The sequence below is a fragment of the Toxorhynchites rutilus genome, chromosome 3, assembly GCF_029784135.1.
Source record: "Toxorhynchites rutilus septentrionalis strain SRP chromosome 3, ASM2978413v1, whole genome shotgun sequence".
NCBI lineage: Eukaryota > Metazoa > Arthropoda > Insecta > Diptera > Culicidae > Toxorhynchites > Toxorhynchites rutilus.
Window position 1 is genome coordinate 292645338 of NC_073746.1, and position 26619 is coordinate 292671956.

The 26619-nt window shown below is 38.5% G+C and overlaps 1 protein-coding gene across 2 annotated transcripts in view; it reads left to right on the forward strand.

Annotated features, from left to right (window-relative positions):
- Positions 1-26619, forward strand: part of LOC129774886 (relaxin receptor 2-like) — a 113920-nt gene that overhangs the window by 10734 nt on the left and 76567 nt on the right. For both annotated transcript variants that reach the window (XM_055778933.1, XM_055778934.1), the window contains exon 2: positions 13186-13697. In XM_055778933.1, the coding sequence (XP_055634908.1) occupies positions 13646-13697 (52 nt within the window). In that variant the 5' untranslated portion in view covers positions 13186-13645. The remainder of the gene's footprint in view (positions 1-13185; positions 13698-26619) is intronic.

Sequence of the window (26619 nt, forward strand, 5' to 3'; positions counted from 1 at the left end):
TGCTTATTGCTGCGGTGTGCGAGCCGCCTAAGCGGTTTCTTTCAGATGTCGATTTATGAGTAACGCCTTGCATTTTAATGCTGGAAGCTGTAGTTTCAGTCCGCCCTGTTTTTCACTTCTCGCAAGTTGCTGAATTGGTACCCGTGCTGGTAATCGTTTCCACAGAAACGACCCCATTATCGATGTTATTTTAGCTGTGTGAACAGTATACGGTGGAATGACCGATGCCACATACCACATCCTCGAAAGGACGAATATATTTAATAGTGTTACCTTCTGCACCAAATTAAGGCTCCTGAGTGAATGAAGCCAGATTTTCTGCGCTACTCGAGAGACGAGCGCATCCCAATTAAGCTTAACCATCTCCCGTATGGAGTTTGCAAAAACAATGCCAAAGATTTTAACCGTTTCCCTTGTTTGTATCCGTGGTACTATTAATCGATTTTCATCCACCACTCCCACATCGATTGAAATCGTTTTCTGTCGATTCAGTTTCGCCCCTGCGACGTTTTCGAATTGGAGGAACAAATCATCAATAAGATCAATTTTCTGGGTGGATGTGACCACCACACTGACATCGTCCGCGTATGCCACGCACAGGTCACTGCCGCAAATGCGCTCGAGTCGTGTAAGAAGTGGATGAAGGTATAACGCAAATAGCATCATTGAGAGCGGATCGCCTTGTCTCACCGATCTCTCGATGGGGAAGACACGCGATAGATGCCCGTTCATCAGGAGCCGAGAGGTAGATCTCTCAGCAATACGCTGCAGAAGCGCGACGAAGCACGGGTTTACACCGAGCGATAGCATCGTACGGTGAAGGAATGAGTGCGATACCCGATCGAACGCGTGTTCGAGATCGAAGGAGATGAGCTTTCCGTTCCCCTTTCTGGCGATTAGTTCTGCTATTCTATCCTTCAGTCCGAGAGTGGCTTGGAAAATGTTACGGCCGGGATTGCAGCACTTTTGCGCTTCGCTCGGTAGTCGGTTGTTTTGTAGCACGTGTTCCAAACGGGCTCTCATAATTCTGCTGAGGATTTTAAAGTCCATATTAAGGAGCGTGATCGGCCGAAAAGCTCGAGCGGTGTCGCCGTTGATTTTCTTCTTCACTAGTACTATAGTGCCCCTTGCGTATTCGGGATAGAAATGTGTCGTTTTTGCTTCGTTTATTACCAGATTGAGTTCTCTATGTATGACGTCAAAGGCTTTCTGGTAAAACTCTTTTGGGAGACCATCGGACCCTGGCGATTTTCTCGCTGTTGCTGTTTTGATCGATGTACATATTTCTTCCGTTGTTATCTCTCTCATCAGAGAGGCGTTTGTTTCATCGTCTGCCGGTATTACTTGATCACACTCAAACGTGTTCACAACTTCATCGCTTCGCTCCGTCGCTGAGTAGAGTCCCCTGAAATATTCGAACATGTGATTTTCGATTTCTGCAGGATCTCGCAAGAGCTCTCCATTCTCAGTTCGTATATTCGTAACAGTTGTATTTTTCCGTCGCCTTTCTCCCAACTGAAATGTGGAAATGTTTTCGCCGGCCACTATCGTGGCATTGATGCGCATGAATTTTTGCGCGAAACGTCGTTGATGTTCGAGCATTTGCGCTTTTAATCGATTGATGGTCGTTAGCATAACAGGATTCTGGTAATAATTGTCGTATGCCATTTTGAGTTGGCCATATAATCGTTGTTGTTCATTGTGAAAATCGCTATATTCTTCTCGAGATTTCCAGCGGAAGAACGAAGAAATTTTAGGTTTTGCGAAAAAAAGCCACCATGCCATCCAGTTACTGTAATTCCTTCGCTGACGCGTCCAAAATTGCCACCGGATCCGAAGTTCATAAATATTTTGTGGTGTCAAGATATGTGATCGTAAGCACCAAAATCCTTGCCCTAGCGCGCGACCGAGGTGAGGAAGGCAAATTCGTGTTGTTAGTGCTTTGTGATCTGAGAAAGAACACACATGTGTAGCGGCACTCCTCAAATGCGCACAAAGTCCATTGCTGACGTATATGCGATCGAGCCTGGATGTCGCATTATGGGTGATATACGTTGGTGCGGGGGTTGATGGGTACAGTTTAACCCATAGATCATGTAGTTGTAGTTGCGGAACCGTCGCATTTAAAGCGGGACTCATGTTGTAGTGTGTAGCATCACTCGGTAGAAGCACACAGTTGAAATCTCCGGCGAGTATCGTATGTTCGGTGTTGTGTCGAAGGTAGTAGGCGATAGTGCCATTGAAAAAACGCTCTCTTTCGGCACGCAGCGCTGCTCCTGAAGGAGCATAGACGTTACAGAGTGTCGTGTTTTGCACTCTCAATGCGATCAGGCGACCATCCAGGCTCTTCTCGACATGCGAGTACTGGATGTGTTCTTTCAACGCTATTGCCGTTCCTCTCCTCGCGTGGTCCACATTACACAAGACGTTATATCCGGTGCTCCGGTGTAAGGTGCTCATTCTCCACCTCCTGTAAGAAGACGATGTCGAGCTCCATCGTACGTATAAAAGTCCTGAGGGCATTTAGCTTGGTCGGATTTGTGATGGTGTTAATGTTGATAGTAGCGATGTTATAGCTGGCGAAACGATCCATTAGAGTGTTTGTTCTCCACGCTCATCATCGCTATCCTCTCGCCGTTTCTTACCCGGCGGTCTTGTGCGAAGTGTTCGGGTAGCGGTCGAGACTGACGACGAATCTGTTTCGTTGCCATCGGATTTACCACTAGCAGTTTTGCGAACCACTCCACTGCTAGCAGGGGGGCGCTGACCTTGTGTATCGATCAGTGACCCGCTGTCCGATGGCTGAGCCGCACTTGGAGGTGCGAGAAGCGCTGTTACATTTGTCACAACACAAGGGTTTCTGTTGGTGGCTGACTTCATCGGAGAAAAGATTTCGTTGCTCCTAGCAGTTTTACTAATCACTCCGCTGCTAATGGAGGGTCGTTGACTTTGGGTATCAGTCATTGACCCGCTATCCCACGGCTTATTCGCACTGGTCGATGCTTGTGACGCTGATAAATCTGGCATCGACCCATGCTGTTTTGAGGCTCTTGGTGGTGGCATGGATCTTGATGGCTCTGACGGTTTCGTCGGCAGCTTCGGTTTCTTCGCCGCTCGTGTTGCTGGGGCAGGCTGTTTCGCAGCATCGGCATACGACTTCTGCACCAGCATTTTTTTGTTTTGGGCACAAGTGATTCCATTATGGATATAATCCCGACAATGACGACATGTTTGCTGTTGTCCGAAGTAGGATAAGAGAGTGAGCTCTCCATCAATCGTCACCCACGATTCGATGTTCCTCTTTACCACCATTTTCGCAACACGAGTACCGGTAGAGATACCTGGGAAGAATAGGTCAGAGCCACAAATTTGCTCCTGTACGGAGATAACGTCTCCGTAAGCGCTTAGAAAATCAACGATTTTTTGGTCAGTAACGTGTTCGGATAGGTCGAATAATTTCACTTCGACTGCTCCGTCCTCCATCGTGATCCGCAGACGGTATATTTTCCCATCGTGGTTCACCTCGTGTTTGTTGTCGTGCTCTTCACACACCTTTCTCGCGAGCTCGGGGGTAGAAACTTTAACAAACGCGCATCCAAGTGTTCTGCTACACTGAATTCGCGTCACTTCTCCTTGTTTTAGACCGAGAACAGTTCCACAAAACACGTGGATTTTAGAATAGTCGGGTTTTTTTGGTAGACCCGCATATCCTATGCGGAACGTGTTTTCGCGACGATTCATCGCGGAGTCGCTGCGCACGATGACACAGAACGGTTCACCGTTGCAGCGAAAATCAAAACGTTTGTAATAGCTTTTGATGTAGTTTGAGATCGGCTTTCGCGACAGCGATAACAAAGAGCGTCTGCTCGTCACGAAAGTTGAATGCTAACTATGAAACAGATTTCAACTGCGATCACTTAACCAACCGTAATGTTTTTGAATTGCTAAGTATTTCGTATGAATAAGATAAAGATAAAATTTTTAAAGTAATTTGGCTATAGGGTCGATGGTCGACCACTTCATTCTGGAAAAGGGATCTCTTGGCCAAAATGGTTTGAGAATCCCTGGTGTAGATGAAGTGGCCAAAAATATCGAGAAGAAATAAAAAATTGATTTCTTTCTGTTTTTCCTGTTTTTCTATTTGTTTTTCTGGACTAACACAATTTTTGCTAGATAAGTCAATATCAAATCCAATTAACCTTATCAACCAGCTTTCATTTCATTTCTAGAAAGTTCTTGTAGGATCCTTCAATACAGAGATATTTCTGCTCCGTAAATCGAAAAGCAGTTTTAAGGACTCAAATAAATTCGGTAGAATTCTGTATGATTCTTAATCTTGACAAAAAAAATTAGATTTTTTGCATCGATTTAAAAAAAACCAAAAACAGGTTTTTTGTACTGTTTTAAAAAATCTTCTATAATTTTGCAAACATTGTAAATTTTGGCCTAATGTATCCCCAAAACTCCTCTAAATATTTTGTATTGACGCATTTAGCCATTTTGTTAGCTGATCGATCAAAGTTTTAAATGAATTAGATGAGGACTTCGGCGTAAGTTGTACCGGAAGTATAAATTGCTATGCGAAATGAAAGATTCGTACCTTTCGATGATACTCAATGATATACATACGTATTCCCACATATATACACATTTCCTATTTTTATGTACATTAATAAACATCGATATAAGAGAATGTCGCCACCAGGCCCACCACCATTATATGCCAAAAAAATTTTGAGAATCAATCGGAAAAATAAATAAAAATTATCGTTCTAAAAGTGTCAAATTCAATCGCTAATTGATACCAGAGTAGCATCATTTATTATCTATCATGAATGTACGTTCAGCAAAGCGATTTCGGGAGGCAACGTGAGTGTTCGAAACAAGACTATGTTGGGCGGGACGTAGTTAGCCGGGTTAGCTAGTTCTGTAATGAAAAATGTAGCTGTTCATGCAGTAGTCCTCAACAGATTGCTTAATATTTTCGGTTTGGAACACACTCGACTGAGAAAATATAGATCGAACAATCTAACTATGAGCCAATTTAGAAGTGTACTTAAGGGTCTTCCGTAGTTCCTTATATTATGTGTCCTGTGATGCGATGAAGTTGAAGTTAGATGATGTGTAGATGGATCGCTGACTTCAGATACAGTTTTTTTTATACATCAACTCTGAAGAAAATTGAAGAACTATGCAGTATGATCATGCTGTTTCAAATCAATTTCGTCCTGATCCGACACCGAGATCTGCCTGGTCCTTTTTAGCAACCTTAAGAGAAGTTGGGTTAGGCTTTCTAAGTCCATGGATATCGTGAAGTATGAATCGAAAAGAAATATTCAATGGACTGCATGTTGTTTGCATGATATCAAAATGGCATTAGAAATAAGACGTTTGCAGTTTCGGAATAAATTTGGAAAAATTAGTGCTTCTCACGAGGACAGTTCGGGTAGAAAAACAATCTGATTTATGCATAGGAAAATTATATATTGAATTATTCCTTTTTTGAACAACAGGAAATGTGATTACACATTCATTTTTCGGGTACCTAGAATGCCGCTTTCCTTTTCAGTTCACTTGTCATAACTTGTCATAACTTCTTATCTTCAGTTCCATGCCTGTGTATATATCCCATTCTGCTATTTCCACAGGGAAACATTTCACATATATCGGGCGGTCAACCACGCTTATACGTTTGGCGCTCATATGAAATATGCATCTGTATATGTATCTGTCTTGGAAAATTGGAGGAAATTCCGCAATGAACAGAACTCGTCCATAATTTTCCAGGTCACAGAGCAGGTTACAATCAAAAGAATTTGGAAAAAAAACAACACAAAAATGACATTTGATAGAAAAAATGGTCTGGTATTACTTAGATCGATCTATTTGTTCGCAAACCAGAATATCCAAAACTAAAGAAAAACACATCATGCGCCGAGTAGCGATGACTAAGGTGAATGTACGATTTAATATTGTTTCAGGCTTTATAGCTTATGCGATTCTAGGAAGGCTTCGTACGTCAGCGAGAGGATGATATTGATGCTGCTGCTTCGGAGAAAAATAAGTTTTAAATAAAACAACCCTGTCTAGCCGCATTCCGCGAGAAAATTAATTTTCGGACGAACCCTTTTTGATACTAAACTTACTTTAGGCAATCCATTCGAGTTTTCCCAACTTATTGGTTCTCTACAATGAGTTAGTCTACGGACTTTATCTATGATAATGTTGATCAAGATTTTCGCCAGCCACTGCCGTAACGCTTAAAATAATCCACGACATTCGGACTAATTTTACTTGATAGGTTATCCTTTCTCAGAAGGACTTTATCGAATCATTCTTCCCGCTCTTGCCGATTGAATATGTGAGATAGTTAACGACGTGTGGCGTTTTTTTCCTCTTTCTCACCCGGCAGATATACATTTTCTTATTTCCAGTCAATCACCAACTGCTCCCTTAGTTTCTCCTTCCACAAATAGAAATCCCAACCGAAGTGACTATTAAAAATAAATAGCAATCACTTCTGGTGGCGGGTGGTGTTGACAGTGCCACTCACATTTGTTTCTAATACATTTGCCCCGTTACTGAGACATTGTGGGTCACCAGGAATCGTATCAGTTATGCTGAGCTGTCAAGTGACGAATCTCGGCATAAGTATCGACAGTTGCCAACGGGGTGCGAATATTGTCACTCCCCGTATTGAGGATACTGATGCAAGATAATATATGTCCCATAAAAGGCCTGGCCGGGTAAGGGAGTAAAAAGTGCCCCCAAACCAAATCACCAGCTGTATGGCAAATATTGTATAGGATATTAAATAAGAAATTTTGGCGGTTTATTTGAACCCCTATGTAGTTTAACATAGGATCTATATCTAAAAACGTACTTTTTCGTTTATTTCACGCCTTTCTTAAAAACTTAGATAAAAATAAAAATGAGATAAAAATTTGAAAAAAATACTGAATGTGCATCTTACTACGGTGTATCAAGAAAAATTATCAAAAAAATTTTATCAAAAATTGAAGTACTAAAAAAAATATTGAAATTTTTAATTTTTTTTTGGATTGAGAGATTCAGTACTACTCTAATTCTTATTTAAATGTGTTCCTACGGCTTTTATAGATATGTGGGATTTTTTTTCAGATTTTTTTCAGTGTTGCGCGGTACAAAATTTTTTTTTTATATTTCCAACGGGTCTGGCTAGGTAAGGGAGTAAAAAGTGCCCCCGAACAAAATCTCCAACTGTATGAATAATATTGTATAGGGTACTAAATAAAACATTTTGGCAGTAGTACCATTTTTTTCAGTCCTTATATGGTACACCATAGGATGGTGAAAAATGCACCCTCTCGTTTTTTTCACGCCATTCTCAATAGCTATGAGACAAACATATGAAAAAAATACTGAAAGTACATCTTACTAAGGTGTATCGATCAATATTTTCAAACAATTTCTTCATCAAAAAATGTGATAATAAAAAAAATAATGTGATACAAATGATTAATTAATATATTTTTATAAATTAATGTATTTTCTGGTATTTCGAAATTTAAAAAAAAATATAACTTTGAGACCCGCTTCTGTTATAATTTTACTTTAAATGCGTTCGTATGTGTCTTTTTTTCTACATGTGGTGCAATTTTTTCCTGAATTTTTAAGAGCATTGCGAAACACAAAAATAATGTTCTTCATCTTCTGCATTATTATTTTTATTTTCTTGAAATCGATTATTTTACTGTATTCGTGGTTTTCAATTGTAGGATTAGAATAAAAAATAATAATAATAATTTGGATATGGTATGTTTTCTTATTAGGTAAATTCGATTCATGAATGGGGGAACAGTACAATAAACTATATCTTATCACATTGTATTTAAGTATCTTAACGGCTTAAATTTTGGAATTTCATTCTCAAGCTGTCAAAAAAAAAAGGATCTATGGTGATTAGACAAGTGCTGTTAGCCGATTTGATGTTTGCGCTAGCGAAATTGATCTTTGTTCTAAACTGGAAATGGATTTTAATGTGATGAAACGCACTCCTATATCTTCTCCTATCTATACCAAAAAAAGGATCGCGGGATGTGTTGATAAGAGCAGAACTGTCCGATTTGGGGCTATCTTTATTCTATCATGCAGGAATTGTCCGATTTAGGGATATCTTTATTCTATCATATTTTCTGTATAAAACATTTATTCCATGTAATGGAGAAACATGTTATTTACAAGTGGTTGAAAAATCTTGAACGAGAATTGTGTCTGAAAATAATCTGATATTATAATGATGAGTTTTGTTAGAAATACTAGGAATTTTACAATAAAAGGTTAATTCAACGCGGTCGATTAGAAGATCAATCAATGATTAGTTCTGCGATTAGACCCATGAACTTGCTCATAGTAAGAAAACGTGAATGTTTGAAGGTATTGATAACAAAAAACAAATTTTGGGTGGGACGAAGTTTGCTTCCATACATCGCAACTTGTGTATGTTTAAGGCAAAAAAAAAATGGATTTATGGTATCTCTTGGGTGCTGAGGTACAGTTTTCAGTTTTGATTTTGTAGTCAAATACAGTATGTTTCAATCAAGAGAGCAACAACAGCTTTGAAACAATAGCCACCTGCCAAAAATCTCTTGATCGGTTTGTCAGGTATCGAATAGTTGTTGTGGTTTTCTGTATCTATTAAGAGTCACTGTAGATATGATCCAGGGGTATGACTAAAACGTCAAATCCCTTATATTGCCAGTGTACCCAATATTGTTGCGGTTCACTGACATTTTGGTTCTGTCAATTACTGTTGCTTACAACTCGGTTCGGTTATATAGTCGAATAGTAGCTAACTTTAAACTCCATGTTAAATGTGAACACCTCCATGTGAAAACGAAATATGAAAATCGCTCATGCAGTTAGAAATAAAGCATACTATCTCCGTGATTTCAACGATTTCAATCCTCGCAAATGATATATTGGTAAACAAATGACGCCATATTGATTTTGATTTTGGGTAGCCTATATTCAATTGATGTCTAACCCCTGATATGATCATAAGAAATGGATTGTCGTGTCGAAAATGAATAAAATGGTTCTGCAGTTGTTTGGATACTACCAAGGATTTGCAGTCGTGACCGGCAGCAAATGTAAAGTGGCGGAAAAGAAATAGCATTATTTTGTTTCTGAGTAATCATCAGAATTCAACAAAGAACAGTGTGACATTGTTTAGTAACATGAGTCAAGTCGCGATCTCCAGGATTTGCAAGGATTACAAATGCAGTGCAGGTATTAACAACCGCTTTTAACGAAATAATGTCGCAATTGAAAGAGAAGTTCAATTAACCGACAGAAACGGAACCAGCTGAGAATTATATCGATACTTCCTAATTCAAGGCGTTAATGTTTTTCAAGAAATTTGCAACATAAATGCTGGGTTCACACTGTTTACGCAGTTGAGACCAAATCACTGTATATTACTTGATAATACAGGAACAATTGCTGACCACAGAACGTTGTAATTTGGAAACGATTTTGAAACCAATCGATGAATTTGTGCCGTATTTCATTGATAAAATAGACAAACTCATAGAGCATGACTTTATTCTCAAACAGTAGTCTGCTTTTTTGCGAAATAAAGAAGAATCCTTGACGCAAGGAGAAATAATAGTAATTCGTGATTTTTCAGAGGATTATTCATTCGTAATAGTAATAGTTATTTCAGAAGTTCTAACACACGACACTGTGGCAGTGCAGTTGTTTATAGAAAAATTGATAGAATTTGTCAGAAACATAATCGATTTTACTAAAATAACTTTCATGTCCGATGGAGCAGCAGTACACTACAAAAACAAAAATAATGTTGCCAGTTTGTATAATTTCAAAAAAGTTTACAGACTAGGAGCAGAATAGCATTTATATACCACCTCCCACGGGAAAGGATCCTGTGATGTAATAGGAGGGACTCTAAAACGAATGACAAAGAGAGCAAGTCTTGCCCAAGACTACGGAAACATAATCCAAACAGTACTAGAGCTTTATGATTGGGTAGTTAAAAAAATGATAAAAAATGACGAAATGAAATTTCTGTTACGTATCCAAAGAACAGTATACAAAAAAGGCGAGTGATCTTGAGGAACTATTCAATCACGCGAAAACAATATCGGGAACACAAAAATTTCATTGCTTGAAAATGAAATGAAAATAAAATCGCAGCTAAATGGTTTTCAAATTCAGTAGATGATCTCAAAATCTTCAAAATGTAAGATAAAAAGAAAAGAATAGGAAAGATAAGTATCTCTTAGAATATAAGTTAACATGTATATGGTATAAGATCAGATGAATAAAAATGAATTTAATGTCAAAATATGTCATAAGTTTTATTACATTTGATTTGAAATAAAGACCTCTAAAATACTCATTCAACATTTTTGTTATTATTATTATTTATTGTTTTTTATTCTGAGTTGGCTTTCTGCACTGAAAAAAGAAATAAACTTAATTTCAATAAAATTCAAAATAATAGGGCACTTATTTACCTATCATTTATCTACCATTTCATCAAAATCCGAGATATTGAGAAAATAGATTTTTAGTTTTTTTAAATCAATTTTTTTCAGTGTAGGATTTCAAAAAATATTTTTCAGTATTTTTTTTCCTGAAAACTCAATTATTTTCCTAAAACTCTCCCATAGATCACTTTTTTGTAGGAGTTACCAGTAAAAAAATTTATAAAAAAATTATAAAACACATTTGACCCTTTCCTTTACCTCTTTTTCGTCTAGATAAATTTTCGGAAAACTAAGTATGCCATCTGGCTTAATTAGGTACGGTCTTCACGTCCAGAATGTTTCATTATGTTCTGAAAGTGTCATGTCAACATCTGAACGAGTTGACGTGAAATCCGTCTGTTTCGAAAATTCATGAAAATTCGATGTTACACAAAGTTCGTCAAAAAATAGTTTCACCATCTTGGACTCATTTTTTAAATTTTTCATGACTTCTATTTTATATGAAAAAATTAAAAAACAAATTAAAAAATACATATCTTAGATATTGCAAATTAAAGTTTTTTTTTGTTAATGAAAAAAAGAGTACTTTTTTTCTCAGAGTATATTTTTTCACATTTTAACATCAACACTTTATAATGCTCTCTAAGACACTATTCCGGTACGACTCATAGTTTTTGAGATATAAATTATCAAATATTTCTCTTACTTTAATCGATAGGACCTTTTCAAAAGTTACATTTGAGTCAAAAAAAAATCCTAATTGCTGTAGAAAACTCATATTTCCTCCAACTTAAACGGAATACAAATTTTCACTCGAATCAAAAATACATGTTTTTAAAATCTGTATTTTAAGGACGATTTCATTTGGAATTGCTCATTAGGAAAAAAAACAAGATTCCGTGTGTAAAATTGAGAATCGTTTAACCTTCCTATACTCACACATTGGTCTGGTCAGACCGAGAATAAATGAGATGGCTGAATTAAATGGCTATTGAAACTGAATGAAGTTAAAGACAAAAATAATTTCTGGAGTTTTTCCATTCAACTATATCTTTTTCTTTGAATAAATACCAATAACGCCTAAAAATACACAATAGCAATATTACAGAGACGCGCACAGTCTACGAGTACACGAGTTACGATTTTTCGCACGAGTACAGGAGTGTCCATAAATGCAGAAGGGAATGTTAGATGGATAAATCAATTATTCAAACAAAAAATTACAATGAGCTTACGTGGTGTAACAATGTTTCATTTATTAATATGTTCTGCCTCAACTGCATCGAGCGGATCATTAGTGCAAGCGTATCCCGGGATCATTGGCGGTGGTTATAATCCCGATTTCCATAATACAACGAACGGTAGACTCTCGACTCTCTGCGGAGAGTGCTTGATCCTGCCCGGATCCGTTTATGTTTCGTTGGTATGGATATAATCGCAGAGCGGGAAACAGTAACGGTGGTTCGGAGCATGACTAACATGATTGAAAAACATAACATTCGGGATTCTAAACATTGTAGCATTAGTTTCGGATACAAAACATTCCATACAAGCATCCCATTGGGTAGCATTCATTATTAGCTCTCCTTTTCTGGCCTCCGGTAAAGGATTGATAGCAAAACCGCTGTGTTTATCAACACATTCCTGGAAACACTTTATTGCGAAACAGTCAGGCTCGGAGAACGATGAAATCCCAAATTAGTTTGTTGTACGAGAGGCGATTTATGTTAGCCGTCTGGATATTATTTGTCAACAAAGCAATTAGTGGGGAATAACACTCTCGCAGTAATTTAATATTGGTGACATATTAGTAACAAAGCTCTCGGGACTTTGAGTTAAAGCGGTATTATGTTGTTCTGGTTCACCACTAAACATGCAGTTGTAGCTTGAATTGCAGCGGATTAGCACTGTCGTTGCCTCCAGTTACTGATTTTATTTGCCCCGTTCAGTAAAACTACTTCACAAAATCTCTGCTAATGGGTACTAAGCGAGGATACCGGATTCGTTATGTTAGCTAGCTTCCAGCAATTCAATTTTGTTCGATCAGACAATTACCCGGGATTACGTTCATTTTGCTCCAATTCAATTTCTTTCGATTGACACTAGTCGCGGTGGATTGAAAATTTCCACTCAGACTTACAAGGAGATAATGTGTTTCTGTTTGTGAACACAAAGCCATAGATACTGGAATCGAATATTTTTTTTGCTAGGCATTTCCCGTTTTTCAAACATATTTATCCAAGTTCTAACTTGTGTAAATCGAAATTGATGATCAGATGTTACATATTGAGAGCGGATGTTTAGAGAAATATTTGTTTTATGTATATATTGTGGATCTTTATTCTCGTATCCACCATAGATGTGACAAAATACATGAGTGACCTTCTGCTAAACTTGTTGATCCGATTCTGTCTCATATTAAGATGAGATTTGTGTGTGTGAAAACACGATGAATGGCGACTGTTTTTCTAGTAAGCCCCAGACGAACCAAAAACAAAGTTCCGACATTAATCATTGCTTCATTCCTAATAATCGACAGATGGCCGCGCCAATCAATCATTCGTGAAAACGACGCACTTATCATTAATTGAACATCGCAAGATGATTATGAAATATGGATCTGATAATCCGTACAAGAACTAGGATGGCAATTCATACTAATTCAATATTTATTTCTATTTCTTTTCCTCAGGATCCAGTGTAATAATTAACAGTGGCCCAAAACAGTGTATTTTTGATTATGGAGATATTTTCGAGGACTTGAAATATGATAGCTGACGAGAACAACATTCATTACGGTTAGCTCGGATTAGTGACTTGTATTTCTACGTGGCTGCACCCAAGTACAGTTGATGGAATCAAGTGCGTGTGGTTCTGACTATCCACTCCCCTGCGAGACAAAAATTGACGCTCAAAAGTTTGTTTATACATCTAGCAAGATGGTGCGGTTCAATCTAGAGGAACGAGATAACAGAGATAATTAGAAGATTGTGAATTTCTTCCGTTCCATCTTTCCACCCGGCTCCATCGAAGACAGAGAGCTCGATTGAGGAGGAAAATCTGTGCTCTAACTCCCACCCATTCGGTTGCTACTTTCAACTGAGATTTTCCGACACTGTTGTGTTGTCGTCAGGAATTGCCAGAGGAGGATAATGGACATTTCAGCCAGTTTCCTGCTAGCGTTGGCAGTTTATTTGCAGAGTGGTAAGTAGAGCCGTGCATTGGACGATATCTAATTCAAATACTTTGAACATCTGGGAAGGCGTTGCAGATATGAACCTTTTGATGGGGAAAGATGAAACGTCCTATTTTTGGAAATCGGTTGATCCGTTGCCTTCATGAATTGGCTAAATTTTGTAGTGGTTGTAAATGGTCCTATATTGTTTTACTATTGATCCAGAATTTGGCGTTTTACACACATCGACACAAAAGTATATCCCTAGTGGTCCTGGGAAATGTGGTAATGCCTCATGTAGCAAGCATATCGGCAGTCATTTTTTTACTTGGTTCACTTATGTTTTTTTTGTTTTCTAAATTTCAATATAGATATATTACATATTAAATCGTCAGCATTTCCCGTATCGCTTTCGTTTGTGGAAACAAATATCTGTGATGATTTGATAAATCGTGCAGAAACAGTAGTGATTATTATTTTTAGATCTTGGTGTACCATTCAACTGTCAGAATATTTTATGCTTTATTGTCCTATATCAGATGTGCCCGGGAGTTCGAATCACAGAGGCACAGAGGCATATGGCAGCGGGGATGTTAATTGGCTAAAAGTACATTGAGTGAATTGTAAATGATGTAATGATCAATGTTTGTCATCGGAACTTATTCTGAATTGTTCCAATAACATGAACTCTAAAATAATCTATTGATTCTTGGCTCAAATATTCACGACAATTTTTTATATTTTTTCTAAACACGTAAATAAGCAAATAGATCATTCCATCTAAAACATTATTTTATATAATCAACTGTTAATCTTTTGCTTTTTGTAATTCATTCCGTAGTTTCTTCTTGACTTGTTTTCGCCATTGTTAGGTTGTTAGGTGATAATAATGATTGAATCAACAAAAAATAAAAAATTAAAATCATATTTTTTTCACCACGAATTTACAGTAAGTTTTAAACATGTAGAGGGTTTGTGCTTTCGGAAGAAGAGATAGCTAAAGCACTCTCACTCCCGCTGGATTGATGATGTTTCACAACTTGCTCGATACTAATGCAAATCTCGTGAATCATTGAATGAAAAAAAAATTTAAAGATTAATGAATTGTTGTAGATTTTTTATTACAAAACTGATCTAGGTGAAAAAAAGAACTGAAAATGATAGTTATTGGGCCTGATCACGAACGTCACTTCACGGTGAAAACGAAGTGAAGTTATTACGGCTGCCACCGTGTGTGTAGAATCCGGAAGAGTTCATCCGTCATGACATCTTTGATGAACTCGGTGTTATTAGGAATACCACGATACTGTCACGTCTCGGAGAAAAACAGGTATATTTGTCACTTGTGTTTTAGATGGTGAAAGCTAGTCACGCGGAATGGAGTAAGTTTAATTTCGTATTTATTTAGCTTGTTGCTAACGTTTTGAATCTTGTCTTGCTCTTTAGGAAAGAAAAGATAAACAAACAGAAATTTACCCGTCTGGGTGCATTTTTAGAACGAAATCCTGACGTATCCAGAAGACGTAAATTTGTTTATTTGGATTCCGTAAATGCGCTATGGAATGTAATAAGGGACTAAATATGTACCTTCCGTAGAACCATTGAAACATGGCGAAAGGTCTATTTCCGATTATCCTGAATGAATAGAAATTTTTTGTTTCTATTTTTAGGATTAGACCAAAAGAGTCGCAACACCATCAAATGAGAATGGAGGCCACTGGCCCAAATACGCAGTAATAGTGCGAGAGAAACAATAATTAATAATCTCCTATTAGAAAGAACGATCATCATGATTGATTATGTATAATATTGATTTGTTGATAATTCGAGTATAAAATAATAACTGTGAAGTTTTACCAACATTGCAAAGCTGGTTTTTGTAATTAAAACATTCGCAATTGGTGGACAAGATCCGAATGAGGACGATGGTTATAACAAATAAGGTCTTTGTTTTTTATTTAATAGATATTCTCAACGATATTGTTTTGAAGACATACTTTAAATAAAGAAATATTAAAAAAGTGATAATAACTTTCAAACATGGAAAAAATGAGTCTATCATTGATAAGTATTTACAAGATACTGTTTTTAAATTCTTCTCTAGCTCCTTCTCCATAATTTTGATATCCGTCTGAAGAAAATCTGAATCACTCTCTGCTTTTGGCAAATTCTTTGAAACTCAGATGTTTTATATGAAGATTATACTTCTGACCGACTCTGCTGACCAGTTTCTGTTCAAATAATTAAATCAAACGTATTGTCCCTTATATCAAATTACACGAGAATGGGAAGGATAAGAGGATTAAACTTGAGAATCCTATATAGTGGTGGCTCAGATTATACTGATCGTGAGGTGGATTAAATCGGGTTTGTTCTGAGATATAGAAGATATTATTATTCATCAAAATCGTACAAACGGTTCTTAAAAAATGATACTAACCTTGACCTATACTAAATACTTCTCACTATTCAAACGAGTAAGACAGAGCTAACAACAAGAGTATGCAAGATGTCGATTATTAAACATAATAGTCATGTTATATCTCTAAAGTAATTTATAGAAAGAGAAAATAAAATTACAATCCCATATGTGCAACAACTATATTTTTCACGAGCAACCAAGTATTCCTCCTCATCTTTGAATCAGCGTTTGATTCAGCAAACTAACGCACCAAGCAAATGAATCATGGGATGAGTCCGAATAGTTGGCATTGAAATACCGAAATATCGAAGTATAATCGCAAACTTGTCATTCTAAAACATGCGCTTAATTAAATGCAATATTATCCCATACACTATATTAATTTTACCTACAAAATGTTCAAACGTCCGAAATTATGCAACCGACATAACGTTGAAACGCCCGGTATTATGCAATTGACATGTCTCTCATAAACGGGAATGAACACTTTCACTTAACGGAGTTCATTTTTACACGTAACTGTCCGTGATTATAGACACAAAAAGATTAAGGGAAGTGTAAGTGACGTGAAGCGTATGTGGCAGTGCATAATCGCCCAATATTTCTCTATTGGGCGAAGCTCCGGCGCGTTGGGCGGGTTCATTTCCTTTGGCACGAAGGTGACTCCTTTGACTTCGTACCACTCCAACACGTCCTTTGAATAGTGGCACGAAGCGAGATCCGGCCAGAAGATGGTCGGGCCCTCGTGCTGCTTCAATAGTGGTAGTAAGCGCTTCTGTAGGCACTCCTTAAGGCAAACCTGCCCGTTTACCGTGCCGGTCATCACGAAGGCGGCGCTCCGCTTTCCGCAAGAGCAGATCGCTTGCCACACCATGTACTTTTTGGCAAACTTGGTTAGTTTCTGCTTGCGAATCTCCTCCGGAACGCTGAATTTGTCCTCTGCGGAGAAGAACAACAGGCCCGGCAGCTGACGAAAGTCCGCAAATATATTTTTGTCACATCAAATTGCATCACGGAAAAAACGCTGTAGAAATTTAATTTTTAGGAATTATATCTTCAGCTTTCGCTTATAATCAGATAAGAGTGTATAGATCACGTTGGCCATGCTTCACTGTCAATTTTTCGTAAATTTGGAAAAATGTCGTCGAACGAAAAAGAGCGTCGTGAATTAATCCTGTGCACTCATTTCGAGAATCCGGAGTTGTCACATCGGGACATCGGTAAGATGCTGGGAATCGTCCAATCCACGGTCAGCAGAGTACTAAAACGATACTTCGAGAACATAACCATCGACCGGAAGGTGAAGAACGGCAAAAATGGATGCTCCGTCAGTGAAAAAGATCACAAGCGCGTAGTTAAGCAGTTTAGACGTGATCCGAGAAGTTCGGTCCGGGATGTCACCAATAAGCTGAATTTGTCAAGTTCATTCGTCCAGCGGACCAAGCAGCGGGAGGGCCTGCGTACATACAAGGTTCAGAAGGCTCCTAACCGCGACGAAAGGCAAAACATTGTGGGGAAGACGCGAGCCCGGAAGCTGTACACCGAAATGCTGACGAAGCCGCATTGCCTGGTAATGGACGACGAAACCTACGTCAAAGCGGACTTTCGTCAGCTGCCGGGCCTGTTGTTCTTCTCCGCAGAGGACAAATTCAGCGTTCCGGAGGAGATTCGCAAGCAGAAACTATCCAAGTTTGCCAAAAAGCACATGGTGTGGCAAGGGATCTGCTCTTGCGGAAAGCGGAGCGCCCCCTTCGTGATGACCGGCACGGTAAACGGGCAGGTTTACCTTAAGGAGTGCCTACAGAAGCGCTTACTACCACTATTGAAGCAGCACGAGGGCCCGACCATCTTCTGGCCGGATCTCGCTTCGTGCCACTATTCAAAGGACGTGTTGGAGTGGTACGAAGCCAACGGGGTCACCTTCGTGCCAAAGGAAATGAACCCGCCCAACGCGCCGGAGCTTCGCCCAATAGAGAAATATTGGGCGATTATGAAGCAGGCCCTCCGGAAGAACCCAAAAGTTGTCAAATCGGAGGCGGACTTCAAGAGAAAATGGATTTCTGTTCAAAAAAAAACTACAACCTGACGTTGTACAGAACCTTATGGACGGGGTAAAGAGGAAGGTGCGAGCATACGGGCTTGGGCTCGAAGTATGAATAAAAAGAAAATGCCAAAAGTTGTTTAGTAGTTTTTATTTTACTGTCTAAAATTTTCAAAAGGATCGGTCTACTGGGCGTATTTCTACAGCGTTTTTTCCGTGATGCAATTTGATGTGACACACCCTTTATTATGACAATCTGCGGCGCCGGCAGCTCGGCCATGTTAAACTGCTGGGGAAGGCCAAGACCTGCTTACTACGGTTGGTCAACGCTACCGTTCGACTGCCAGTTTCCGCTGCGCACGGTTTAAGTCCCGTAGCCGATCACTGCCGATGCACTATGAGATTACACTGCTTGTATAGCAATCCCTGATGTATCAGCCCCCGCAAGTACTGCTGACACTTATCACATCAGCTTGGAAAAAGAATGGTCAAGTTATCACCCTCTTTGGCTGTTATTCCCAGCACGATACTTCCACCTTCACTGGCGGTTCGCATATTACCACCACTCTGAATCGGGTTTTCTGCGCTATGCGCGATTAGGTGGACCATATGTAAAAACCTACAATACAGCAACGAAATGAAATAATAAGTCATAAAACAAACGTTAAAATACAATGCTTCAAAATTATTCAAAAGAACTTATCTTTATTGTTGTTATCAGCACGAAAAATTTTAAATGATGACAGATAGTTTTTCGCAGTTGCCAGGGATACAATTGTCATCCAATTGTCATCCAATTGTTACCAATAACGCACAGCAAAACGTACCAATCGTTGGTAGGTATGTGTATAGCATCTGACATTTATTTTACTAACGGTCGGTAATATTTACAGAAAATATGCACATTCTATTTACTAATGTTTGGCTCACCAAAGATACGGTAGCTTATTTTAGTAATCTGTCTTCTGAGAAAGCAAAGTTTTTCCGAAAATATAAGTGCTGTTCAAGGGAATGAGAAAAAATCATACTTAGTCACACTATTGGGTTGGTATTTAATCGACTCGCAGAGGTTGTTTTTTCATGTAAACATAAATGATTGGCTTAGAATGAAAGGGGTGTAAGTGATTTGATCGATTTCTCTTCATCGGTCATAACTTAGCTGCAAATACATTCCCAGCTGTATTTGACAATGTGAAAGATAGGCCAGAACCTCATCTATCGGATTCTATAGCAAACTCAAATTGGAACGTTTTTGCAGTGGAGTTATTAACTGAATAAAAAGTTGATGAAGAGAAATCGATCAAGTCACTTACTCCCCTTGCATTCTGAGCCCCTCAAATATGATTTGTTTTTTTTCCTGCATCACTATCCGAAATTATTCTAATGCAATTTTGGTGATCTGTTTTATGTTCTTTGTTCCAGCTACAAGCTTGTTTTCTGGGGATTAGCTAAACATGCAATCAATCGTTTAAGTGCCCCTGGAAAACTCAGAGATGTATAAGAGCACCTCATGTTGCGGAAAATGATATGAGAGAAAACAGCTGAGTGAAAAGGATAAACACAACCCTAGATTGTGCCAAGAAAATGCAATATTCATATTTTCTGAAAAAAAACCGCTTTCTGCTAGTCAGTGTGGATACATACAGAGCATGTTCCCAAATATAGGTCGTGGAGAAGGCGACCAATTGTCGAAAAACATAAAGTTTGAGGACTTGTTTTTAATGCATTTATTTTATTGAAATGTTGTTTCCCCTGCAAATTGAAGATTGCATAGAGGAGCAGCAGAGAAAGATCTTCATCTTTTCCGCAATTTGTCTTCGGCGAGGCTGCTATCATGTGAATGAGCCTACAGGAGAAACGAATTAGCAAAGGCAAACTTTTTTCGGCAACGAAAAACAATGTGTAGGGGAAAAGAGGGGAATTTGGACCACCTAAGCAAATCGCCTAATATTTCCAATCCAATACGGTCTAAATCAAAAATGTCACATTGTATACTGAGCTACACTTGTATTCTCTCAATCAATAATGTTTAATCATTATATCAAGCCGCAAACTACCGAATATATCATAAAATAAAAGAGATGATTTTTGGACATTAAAATTTGATACGGGGTGATTTGGTCCAGTGTGTATTTCATTGAAAAAAAAACATACTTATGTTTATGTAAAGTATTTTGGGATAATGTTACAATCAGTAACAGTGTTTTTGGATCGATACCAGGTGTCTCGGCCAAATTCCAGACCAGAAAAATTGGATTAAGATTACAATAAAATCCAAGTTGAGCCGTACTTTTTGAGATAAAGGGGTGGTCCAAATCACCCCGTATGTCCAACTCACCCCGTGTTACCCTAAATGCAACTACAAAAGGGAATAAAATCGAAGTGGCGATTCGAAAAGAAGTAAATAGAAAAGTATTGCAGAGATCTTTTTACCTTCAGATATAACGAATGTTAGAGCGGATGTTAATAATTGAATAGTTCACAAGAAGGTATTAGACTTATGGCGTCCATTATCGTCAATGTGTGTATCGGTGTTTCGTTCAGCTCTTTCCAGAATATTGGTGAGTTTGGTGGAACACTACGAATATTTTCTTCAACCTAGTCAAGGTTTTAGAACATTGTGGGTTTAATCAGCTGGTTTCACAATCGCATGGATTGAGCCTCCGTGCCATAGCCAATTTGCATGTCCGAAACCGAAATTAAGAGATGAACTATGGAGAACTGAAGAGACGAGGATATTCATAGGAACATTTTGAACTGCCGGTCGCTTCTGAGGACATAAGTAGCAACTCGCGACACATGATGTTATAAATTACAAACAGTAGATAAATCTTATCTAGTTTTTGGAACCCCATTCTTTATGTACGCTAATGTTCAACCACGTCTCGTCATTTTAAAAATATGCTCGTCTGAACTATCTCATATTCGCCTGATATAAAAGAGTGTAATTTTCACCTATTCGGGAAATAGAATTTGTGTGTACCGATATTTGTATCGTCACACGTTGAAGCGAAATATATATTTGACCAATCTGAGAAGGCAATCGATAGAATCTCTTTGAAATGGTTTGTTGGGAGAAAACAATTATGAAAATTATATTATTGGAATACAATTATTTTGTACAAGGTATGAAAAGTTATAATATTATTTTATCATCAAACGAGCAGTGCAACGCGATAGACCTAAGACGAAAGCTATGAGAATACATCATCAAACTCGCCATCCGATTCGTGATGCATGCAATGAGCTTAATGTGTTGGCACCTATTTATGTGAAAGTACGTGTATTCAGTATGTTGTATCCACTATCCGTATTCCTTCCGATGTGGACATAGTTCGTATGATTCATGTACCATCGCTCCCAATGATTCCGATTCCACCGTTGCCATTCCAATGCACTGCATTAAAAAAAGATGTTTCCAATGTGGTCAATAAACCAACAAAAAGGATTGCTTCTCAGCTTGAAGAATTCTCCCGGATGTGACTTTCCGCATTACATTTACACTTGCCAGCAGCTGCCACAGATTGTGCAGAACAGCTGTTGCATAAGCCCCCGTCTACCATCCTCCGTGCACGTTTGTTTGTAACCCTTTGCCCGGGTCAAGGTCTTAAGGCTGTACGAACTAAACTAGCCACAAGAGTGCCCTTTCCCGGTGCCATTTCTCCTCCAGTTGGTGGCTCCTGATATCGAGTCTCGGCTAACGATGATATGGTGTCTCATTGCGTTGAGCTGCTTCCCGCTAGCGAAAAGCACTAATAGTGAAATACGATACCACAGTTGAATTCGAGTATTATGTAGTAGTTGTCGCCAGCGGTCGGTCCTGTTGGCTTCAAACTCGTCCAACCATCGGTCATTGTCAGGATTATCATCGCTGTGTATACTTTCCGGCATGTTCATTTATCCATATTTATCCTTCTCCTAGGATATTTTTGGCCATTGGATTTATTTTGTGCACATAACTGCGCACATTGCCCTTCTTGTGAATGGCCGTATACTATTGTTTACGAATTGAGAGCCCCGAAGGATTACGCACGAAGTGGACATAGTATGAACATTTTAGAAATGTGATATTCTTTCATCTGGCGGAACACGTTGCACCAATACAAGTCATTTCATCAGTGGTAATGTTTTCTCTTCTCGGCTAGGTCTATTTCGTTGGCAAAAAACAAACAGCAGCGAATGTTAACGTTACCCCCGGTCTCGTCTAATTCGCTGCCACCGGAAGGCAATCAACGTTGGTATTTATGGCCCACTTCTACAATAGTTACAGCAGTGAATCCTTCACACTCGTGGTTTACAGCGGAGGATTGTGTCGGATTAGTTTACTGCTGATAATTGATGTCATAATTCATGTCGTTCCAGCGGCAATCGTGATTATCGGCTGGTACTCATTACCAGGGGGTGTTTATGTTGGTCTATAAATTATATCCCCCCAAAAGCAAGAGATATTTATACAATGAAATGACAAATTTTGATTAATATTAGCTGTAAATGGGTAAGAGCAATTTTATAATATGCAACAAACCTGTGAATCGATATTCTAAAGCTATTACACATTGAAAAAACACAATATAATCCTACCTATGTATTGGTAAGTTCCAGGTGGATGACTTCAACGCATATGGCGAACACACAGTAAACTGCCAATAAATTATTGTTTTTACTTTCAATCAACTTTCAACCAAACCCTCATATGTTTTGTTTTGTTTTGCCAAATTTTTGTTTGCGGAAAAAATATGTTTCGATGTATATATTAGGCTGTCAAAAAAGTCCTGCGGTATTTCCGCGAGGTGTCGTTGTAAGCGCGTAGTTCTAGTTGTATTCATTGTATCGAGTCATACTATAGCTTGTTGGAAAGGTATTTTTGCGCGCTATAATATAGTCCTTGACAGTTTTGTTTGGTTAAGTCGTTCGTGAGTTATAGTGTCGCAAATATGGAGCAAAATAAAGAGAAAATCCGACATATTTTACAGTACACTATGACAAAGGCAAAAATGCATCTCAAGCTGCCAAAAAAATTTGTGCAGTTTATGGACCCGATACAGTTTCGATTTCCACCGCACAACGATGGTTTCAACGTTTTCGTTCTGGTGTAGAGGTCGTCGAAGATGCGCCACGCTCCGGAAGGCCTGTCGTCGAAAATTGCGACAAAATCGCTGAATTAGCCGAGAAAGACCGACATAGTAGCAGCCGTAGCATCGACCAAGAGCTGGGGATAAGTCATCAAACCGTTATTAACCATTTGAAGAAGCTTGGATTCACAAAGAAGCTCGATGTATGGGTGCCACACACGTTGACGCAAAAAAACATCTTTGACCGTATCGACGCATGTGAATCGCTGCTGAATCGCAACAAAATCGACCCGTTTCTGAAGCGGATGGTGACTGGCGATGAAAAGTGGGTCACTTACGACAACGTGAAGCGCAAACGGTCGTGATCGAAGCCTGCTGAAGCGGCTCAGACGGTGGCCAAGCCCTCATTAACGGCCAGGAAGGTTCTGCTGTGTGTTTGGTGGGATTGTCAAGGAATAATCTATTATGAGCTGCTTCCCTATGGCCAAACGCTCAATTCGGACCTGTACTGCCAACAACTGGACCGCTTGAAGGTAGCACTCATGAATAAGAGGCCATCTTTGATAAACAGAGGCCGCATTGTCTTCCATCAGGACAACGCCAGACCACACACTTCTTTGGTGACGCGCCAGAAGCTCCGGGAGCTCGGATGGGAGGTTCCTTTGCATCTGCCGTGTAGTCCGGACCTTGCACCAAGTGACTACCACCTGTTTTTGTCCATGGCGAACGAGCTAGGTAGTCAGAAGTCACAAAAGAGGCCTGTGAAAATTGGCTATCCGAGTTTTTTTGCCAATAAGGAAGCGAGCTTCTATAACAGGGGTATTATGAAGTTGGCATCTCGTTGGGAACAAGTCATCGAACAAAACGGCGCATATTTGACTTAAAACAGATGATTGTAACTAATTTTATGAACAAATGAAAATTAAAAAAAAAATACCGCAGGACTTTTTTGACAGCCTAATATAATTTGTACTGCATTTGGAGCTGTGAATATGAAATGGTAGAATGAATGTAGGGTGCGTGGAAGACTCTGGCTCCTAGCAACCGTCAATATACTGCAACCTGTATTCCCTACCTGGTATCGCATTTAAAGCTATGTCAAAATGAATTTTCAAGCTCAACCTAATATTTTTGTATTGCATATTCACCTGCCTCGCATAAGACTAAAGGGTGTCCCACATCAAATTGCATCACAGAAGAAACACTGTAGAAAATTACTCTTTGTGTATTATCTTTTGAAAGTTTGTGTAGAAGCAGTTTAGAGTGTATTGTTTACACCGTATTTTTATCGCTGTGTTTTTATCGAAAATTATAAAAAGGATCGTTCAACTAGGTAATTTTCTTCGGAGTTTTGATGCAACTTGATGCGGGACACCCTTTAGAGAATGACTAAACGGTCCATTACTAGGAGCAGCTCATCATCATGAGTTTAATTGAACGAATGAACTGGAGACTCGATTATCCGGGATTCGATTATCCGGAATTTTAGACTCGATTATCCGGAGTATTTTATTTTTGATTTTCGGAAATTTTGAATAATTTGTATAATAATTCCATATTGAATAGCCAACATGGGTATCAATTGAAAGGGCTTAACTAGTAGAACACAGTTATTTATGAAAAATGCTAATCCAAGATGTCGGATTACATATTTTCTCAGAACCCCATCAATATGTATATCAAATGAAAGGGATTGACTAGTACAACACAGTTATTCATTGAAAATTCAACTCCAAAATGGCCGCCACCATAAGATGACGCCATATTTATTTTTGAAACAGCTTGACTAGTAGAACACAGTTATTTATGAAAAATGCTGATCCAATATGGCGGCCACTACAAAATAACGGATTACATATTTTCTCAGAACCCCATCAATATGGATATCAAATGAAAGGGATTGACTAGTAGAGCTAGTAGAACTAGTAGAACACAAACACTGTGTTCTACTAGTCAAGCCCTTTCGTTTGATATTCACATTGAAGTGGTTCTGAGAATATATGTAAACCGCCATTTTGCTGCAGCCGCCATCTTGGATTTACATTTTCCATAAATAACCGTGTTCTACTGATCAAGCTCTTTCATTCGATACCCATATTGATGGGGTTTTGGGAAAATGGGATTTCGAGAAAATATGTACATAATCCGTCATTTTGTACTGGCCGCCATCTTGGATTTTGAAGATCATGGAATACGCAGTTTTATAATGAAACCAGAGATAAAGATGTGTTCCAAATTTCAGATCAAACGGTCAACAGGAAGAAGGTTAAATTTCTATCAATGTGGTATAGCGCTACAGAAAAAGTTGCAAAGTTACAAAGTTACAAAGTCACAAACATACAAACGGGTCCAAGCTGAATACAACCGTTCAAAAAAAAAGTGCAAATCATATTTATATTACGTTTACCGAGAATTTTTTTTTTATGATTCGATTATCCGGAGTGAACAAAAAATTAATACTCCGGATAATCGAGTCCGACCTGTATAACTATAATTTGACTAACGCGGAGTAATTTAACTCAATTTAATTATAATCTATAAAATATTATCGAAGCTTGGCTAAATTTCTACTGTTAAACTGGGAATAACGTTTTGCCTCTTAATAATTCTTATTGGAATTTTGCAACATATTTTCTTCCAAAAAATCATGCTTCGAATGAAACTTCAAGTTTTAAAATTATTATCCACTTAAATTCATTGTAGTGATATTCATGAAGCAATATATTTATTTATTTAATATTTGACCTTCAATGACCTAGCATTTCGGTCTAGTCTACCCAAGCTCAAGCTCAGTGACCTAGCATTTCGGTCCATTGAATCGTAGCTGTAAATGAAAAATGTGTACGGGGAAAATTTTTACTGTAATTCTGTGAAGTTTGGAATAATTTCATGTTCGACAAAAACCGTGTGATTTTCATTTTCATAAAGTACTGATTTGATTCGGGAAAGTTTATTTTCATTCATAATTTCTATTTCAAAAGTGTGTTCATTCCACTTGAAAATCCATTCGTGTCATTGTCGCTTCACAAATTCGGAATACGAAGCTCAATGTCGTCAACGCGAAACACATAGAAAATCGGTCAACCTGAGCGAAACGGAATGTTCTTGAACAAAGGTTCAAAATGTGGTATTAAGCGTCCTATCATAGGGCACACTAAAGTTTATTTGAGTCTGTATGCCTAATAAGATATGAAGCTACGCTGCCTTGCTCGCGAATAAAGTAAAAGCCGTAGGGGAAGCGGGGGCATAGTGGTCACCCTAAGGAATATGCCCGGCGTCCACATACCGCTTCAATTCGCGTTTTTCGACGAATATTATAGTTCAACTCACTGTTGTTCAAGACAGCAAACGGCTTTACCATAAAAATTCGAAAATAGTACATTTTTAATCATTAGAAAAAAAGGTGAAAAACCGAA